Source organism: Bison bison, unplaced genomic scaffold (assembly GCF_000754665.1).
Source record: "Bison bison bison isolate TAMUID 2011002044 unplaced genomic scaffold, Bison_UMD1.0 scf7180017864047, whole genome shotgun sequence".
NCBI classification, from domain to species: domain Eukaryota; kingdom Metazoa; phylum Chordata; class Mammalia; order Artiodactyla; family Bovidae; genus Bison; species Bison bison.
The window spans coordinates 240,568-247,312 of NW_011494619.1; the positions used below are offsets into that span (position 1 = coordinate 240,568).

At 46.9% G+C, this 6,745-nt stretch overlaps 1 protein-coding gene across 1 annotated transcript in view; it reads right to left on the reverse strand.

Annotated features, from left to right (window-relative positions):
* LOC104985441 (steryl-sulfatase-like) overlaps positions 1 to 6,428 on the reverse strand; it is a gene marked incomplete at its 5' end in the record, with an annotated part of 40,767 nt that extends 34,339 nt beyond the window's left edge. The window contains one exon of the mRNA XM_010835607.1: positions 6,291 to 6,428. Within this exon, the coding sequence (XP_010833909.1) occupies positions 6,291 to 6,428 (138 nt within the window). The remainder of the gene's footprint in view (positions 1 to 6,290) is intronic.
* Positions 6,429 to 6,745: the final 317 nt, after the last annotated feature.

Below are 6,745 nucleotides of genomic sequence, written 5' to 3' on the forward strand. Positions count from 1 at the left end.
CCCGGGAGCCCAAATCCCCAAAGGAACCCTCTCCCTCCCCAACCACCCCAGCCACAAACCATAATGATGGTTTGATGGTTGATGATGCTTGATGTCTTCTTCTTCCTCAAACCCCATATCCAATCCGTTGCCACTACCAATGGATTTTTTCCAACACAATCACACTCTTCCATTGCTTTCTTCACTGAGTTAAACTATTGATCTTTTGGGTTCCCTGGTATCTCAGTTGGTAAAGAATCCGCCTGCAATGTGGGAGACCTGGGTTCAGTCCCTGGGTTGGGAAGATCCCCTGGAGAAGGGAAACGCTACCCACTCCAGTATTCTTGGGCTTCCCTGGTGGCTCAGCTGGTAGAGAATCTGCCTGCAGTGTGGGAGACCTGGGTTCGATCCCTGGGTTGGGAAGATCCCCTGGAGAAGGGAAAGGTTACCCACTCCAGTATTCTGGCCTGGAGAATTCCGTGGACATAGTTCACGGGGTCTCAAAGAGTCGGATGCGACGGAGCGACATTCACTTTCATTGATCCGTGAAACCCAAGCTCAAGTGTTTTTTTCTATTTACATATTGACTCAAAAATCACTCCTTTTAAAATATTTATTTACTTACTTATTTGACCACACCAGATCTTAGTTGCAGCATGTAACCTCTTTAGTTTCGACATGTGGGGTCTAGTTCTCTGACCAGGGATTGAACCCGAACCCCCTGCACTGGGAGCTCAGAGTCTTAGCCACTAGACCAGCAGGGAAGTCCCTGAAAAACCATGTCCTACAACAGGTCAGGCACTGTTCTTGGTTCTCGGGATACAGGTGATGTGGGTACAATGTGTCTGCCGACAGCGGTCTTGCACTCGGGCAGTTACGTAACAGTCAACCCTGCCCTCACTAAGGGCACTTAGGAGACACTCTGCATGCACAGCCTTTTAAATCATTGTGACAATGCTCTACGACGTTCCTACAAGGACAATCCTATCATTCCGGTTCTAAAGACAGGGAACCGAGTCTCTGCCCAGGAGTCCTAATTCCTCAAGGAATTAAGCCTCTATCCACCCAATCAGACCAGCCAAAAGCATGAGATGTTTTGTATTATTCCTCAATTCATCCTTATCCTCACTCCTTCAGCGTTTCCTTATACCAGATTAGGGTGATATTCTTGACCTCCCATTTTAACAACCACCCAAATGGAAATAACCACATACATACATATATATACGTATATACATCTGTGTGTGTATGCACACACACACAACTTTATTTTGTTTCTTTCCATCCATTCATCCATCTACATCTATCCATCCATTTATATTTATCTATCCATTCATTGATCTATATCTGCCTATCCATCCACATCTATCTATTATCTCTCTATATCTAGCCATCCATCTATATGTATCTATCCATGCATTGATCTATATCTACCTATCAGTCCATGTCTATTTATCTATTATCTATCTATATCTACACATCCATCGATATCTGTCTATCATCCATCCATCTATATCTATGCATCCATCCATCCATCTCTATCCATCTATGCATCCATATGTATCTGTTTATCTATCTACGCACCCATCCATCCCCATCTAATCATTCTATAGGATGCATTAATGGGGATGTAGGATACCTCTCCTCAGTTACATCACACAGTAGCTCTTGTTCACAATTTCATCTTCAGCAACACTGAGCTGCCTTTTCGCTCCCCAGAAGCATCTCATTTCTGCCTGGAATGAACTTTCCACCTCTCCTCTCTGCCAGCCAACACTTTCACACATCAGCCTGCAAAAGGCCAACATCTCCTGGGAGGTTCTCTCAGTTCCCAGGTTGGGAGAGCAACCTCCGCTGGTCCCTTCTCAGAGGTTCCTGTCTAGTTTGTAATCTGACACCATGTCCTTTGAGCTCCATCTCAACAGAAGAATATGAGTTCCTAGCGGTCAGAGACCCTGTATTCATTGCCATGATGCCTTAGAAGCTGCCCCGTGCCTGCCATACAGTGTAGACTCAATAAATGCACGCTTGTCAGTGGAATTGAACCAAAGGATTGAACTGCTAAGCGGGGATAACATATGACCTTCTTTCAAAGAGGAAAAGCCCAGTGAACTCCTAGTACACAAGTCCTGCCAGTAGAGGGACCGGCCAGCACTGCCCACTCTCAGGAAGCTGATGAAACTATTTACCAAAATCTGAAGGGGGCTTCCCTGCTGGCTCAGGCAGTAAAGACTCCACCTGCAATGCAGGAAACCCAGGTTCGATTCCTGGGTGGGGAAGATCCCCTGGAGGAGGAAATAGCAACCCACTCCAGTATTCTTGCCTAGAGAATCCCACAGACGGAGGAGCCTGGAGGGCTACCGTCCATGGACTGAATGATGAACCTAAATGTAACCACCTCCCAATAAACTACCAGAGCTTCTTGCTCTTATTGTTTTTTTTCCCCAATGAAAGTATCCATTGCTCTGAAAGCTGTGGGACTCTATGAGGCAAGGAGAAGCCAGACTCAGAAGCAATCTGGACTCCAGCCCATCAGCTCCTTATGAAATGTGTACTTCAAGGACCAGCAACTGCAGGACCGTCCATCCAGGACTCAGGAAATTTGGCAAGCCTCCTTTCTTGCACATACAGGAAAAACATGATTTTCAGCCCCCACCCCTGCCAACCAATGTTTCTGCAGATGTTATCTACACACAGGGTTAATTTATCCACTCCACTGGCATTTATTACCTGCCTTTAAATTTATCCAATCCACTTGCATTTATTACCTGCCTTTAGGCAGAGTAGAAGGGAGGTGGGGATTGACAAGGGAGCCGCCTGCTGGGTGACCTTGACTTTGGAGAGGAACGAAACTGAAACCAGAGCCAGGAATATAATGCTCTCAATCCAAGACCTTGGGGAATTTTCAACTATGAGGAAGAGAGTGGAAACACTCAACTCTAAAAGAATCTTAGGTTATTCTGGTCCCAGCTAAGGGAGGGTATTTTAAGGAAAAGGTGAAAATGACTTTACAAATATTATGTGTTGGGGAGGGTGGGAAGTAAAGGGAACCCTTCTGCACTGTTGGTTGGAATATAAGTTGGGGCAGCACTGTGGGAAACAGCATTCAGTTCAGATCAATTCAGTCACTCAGTTGTGTCTGACTGTTTGACACCCCACCGACTGCAGCACGCCAGGCCTCCCTGTCCATCACCAACTCCTGGAGCTTGCTCAAACTCATGCCCATTGACTCGGTGATGCCATCCAATGATCTGTTGACCCCTTCTTCTCCCGCCTTGGAGGTTCCTTAAATAACTAAAAATAGATCTATCCTAGCATCCAGCAAGCCAACTCCTGGGCAAACATCCAGAGAAAACTAAAGATATATGTAACGACAGGTGAGTGGATAAACAAAATGTGGTACATATATACAATGGAATATCACTCAGCCATAAAAAAGAATGACATGATGCCATTTGCACCAACTTGGATCAACGTAGAGATGATCATATTAAGTGAAGTGAAAAAAATGCATTTGAGTCGGCCCTAATGAGGTAGATGAACCTAGAGCCTATTGGATGCAGAGAAGAAAGTCAGAAACAAAAAGACAAGTATATTAACATATATAAATGGAATCAATTGCACTCCTCTCACACGTTAGTAAAGGAATGCTCAAAATTCTCCAAGCCAGGCTTCAGCAACATGTGAACCGTGAAATTCCAGATGTTCAAGCTGGTTTAGAAAAGGCAGAGGAACCAGAGATCAAATTGCCAACATCTGCTGGATCACTGAAAAAGCAAGACAGTTCCAGAAAAACATCTATTTCTGCTTTATTGACTATGCCAAAGCCTTTGACTGTGTGGATCACAATAAACTGTGGAAAATTCTGAAAGAGATGGGAATACCAGACCACCTGACCTGCCTCTTGAGAAAGCTGTATGCAGGTCAGGAAGCAACAGTTGGAACTGGACATGAAACAACAGACTGGTTCCAAATCGGAAAAGGAGTACGTCAAGGCTGTATATTGTCACCTGCTTATTTAACTTCTATGCAGAGTACATCATGAGAAACGCTGGGCTGGAAGAAGCACAAGCTGGAATCAAGACTGCAGAGAGAAATATCAATAACCTGAGATATGCAGATGACACCACCCTTATGGCAGAAAGTGAAGAGGAACTCAAAAGCCTCTTGATGAAAGTGAAAGAGGAGAGTGAAAAAGTTGGCTTAAAGCTCCACATTCAGAAAAGTAAGATCATGGCATCTGGTCCCATCACTTCATGGAAAACAGATGAGGAAACAGTGGAAACGGTGTCAGACTTTATTTTTCTGGGCTCCAAAATCACTGCAGATGGTGACTGCAACCATGAAATTAAAAGACACTCACTCCTTGGAAGGAAAGTTATGACCAGCCTAGACAGCATATTAAAAAGCAGAGACATTACTTGTCAACAAAGGTCCGTCTAGTCAAGGCTATGGTTTTTCCAGTGGTCATGTATGGATGTGAGAGTTGGACCATAAAGAACACCGAGCACCGAAGAATTGATGATTTGAACTGTGGTGTTGGAGAAGACTCTTGAGAGTCCCTTGGATTGCAAGGAGATCCAACTAGTCCATCCTAAAGGAAATCAGTCCTGAGTGTTCATTGGAAGGACTGATGCTGAAGCTGAAACTCCAGTACTTTGGCCACCTCAGCAAAGAGCTGACTCATTTGAAAAGACCCTGATGCTGGGAAAGATTGAAGGCGGGAGGAGAAGGGGACGACAGAGGATGAGATGGCTGGATGGCATCACTGACTCGATGGATGTGAGTCTGAGTGAACTGCGGGAGTTGGTGATGGACAGGGAGGCCTGGCGTGCTGCGGTTCCTGGGGTGGCAGAGAGTCGGACACGACTGAGCGAGTGAACTGAACTGGATGGAATCTAGCAAGATGGGACTGATGAACCCATGTGCAAAGCCGCAATGGGGGACAGACGTGGACACAGCGGGCTAAGGAGAGGGTGGGACGATTTGCGAGAACAGCATAGAAACATGTACACTACCGTGTTTAAAATAGATGGGAAGTTGCTGTATGACTTACGGAGCTCAACCCAGGGCTCCGTGACAACCGAGAGGGGTGGGATGGGGTGGGAGGGAGGTTCAAGAGGGAGGGGATGTCTGTATACCTGTGGCTGACTCACGTTGATGCAGGGCAGAAACCGACACAGTACGGTAAAGCAATTATCCTCCAGATAAAAACAAAACAGGGAGCAGCAGGGAGCATGCTTTGCAGATTGGATGAAAACCGCAAGCCCGCAGGCATCTCTCAGACCTTTGACCCTCTCTTTCTGACCCAGCCTCACCATCCTCTTGTGTTTCTGAAGACTCAGCTATCATCACGAAATCCCACTACAGCCTCCTCCTTCTCTGCTCCATCAGGCTTTCTCAGAGTCCTCAGCTGGGGGTCGTCTGTCCCCAAACTGGGGCTCCATCCCACCGTGTATGTGAGTTTCGTAAATAATGTATCACCTGCTCGCCCCTTCTATTACTGTGATTTATGTCCACATTGCAGCAACAGCCGCTAAGCCGCTTTGGAACCTAAAGGACCCTCTTCGGGGGAACGAATGGATGGTGGGGATGTGCGGTGGGGTGGGGCGGCTAGCACATGATATTCAGTCTGTGACTGCATCTCAGGAGAGGCTACCATCTATGAAATAACAAAACCAACTTTCTGAACACAGCCCATAACCTCATGGAAATAGGGAAAAAGCACCTCATCTTCTTATATAGGAATGCAAGCTTCCAGCAGTTCTCGCCACTTGAAAATAAGCGTGAATACAGGAGGGCTTGCTGAATCGTTTTACTAAAGAGTTCCTGGAGGGCTTTGCTGGTGGTCCAGGGACTAAGAAAGTATGATGCCAAAGCAGGGGGCCCAGGTTTGATTCCTGGTCAGAGCAATAGACCCCACATGCCACATCTAAGAGATCACGTGAAAAAGTGAAAGCGTTGGTCACTCAGTCGTGTCCAACTCTTTGCGACCCCATGGACTGTAGCCCGCCACGCTCCTCTGTCCGTGGGATTTCTCCAGGCAAGAATACAGGGGTGGGTTGCCATTTCCACCTCCAGGGGATTTTCCCCACCCAAGAATCGAATCTGCATCTCCTGTGCCTCCAGTTTGGCAGATGGATTCTTTACCACTGAGCCACCTGGGGAGCCCAAATACATAAATAAATATGCATAGTAAAAAAAAAAGAACAGGACTAAGGTCCTCCGAGATCCGGAAGAAGGGAGCGAGGGCTGAGCCGGGGGGCCCAGCGCTGATGCCACGGGCACTGCCCACCGAACACATTTCTTACCTTTGTAGATACCGTTACTGCCTCCTTGAACTTCCCCTTTGACGGTCACCTCCTCTACGTGAGCTCCTTGGTCGGAGGAGAAGTACACCAGGGTGTTATTAGCCAGTTTCAGCTCGTCGAGGACATCCAAGATCTGCCCTGAAGGGGAGGAAACACTCAAGGTTAAAAAAGCACAATCTTTACAACAGAGAGGTGATTTGCCCTTGTGCACTCGTCTGGGAACTGGTGATGCTGAGGAGACAGTCTTATACCCTGAGCCCTCCCGCCCACGCGGATTCTCATCCGGGATGCTCCATAATCAGAAGGACCCACAGTGGCTGGGCACTCGGCAGAGACAAGGAGAAAGGTTAGTCATGGAATTAAGTCTCATCTGTAAGCATCATTTGAACCTCTAGGCATCGTGGGGCAATCCTCCAGGGAGGCTCGATAAACATTCTAGAAGAACCAGGCTCACA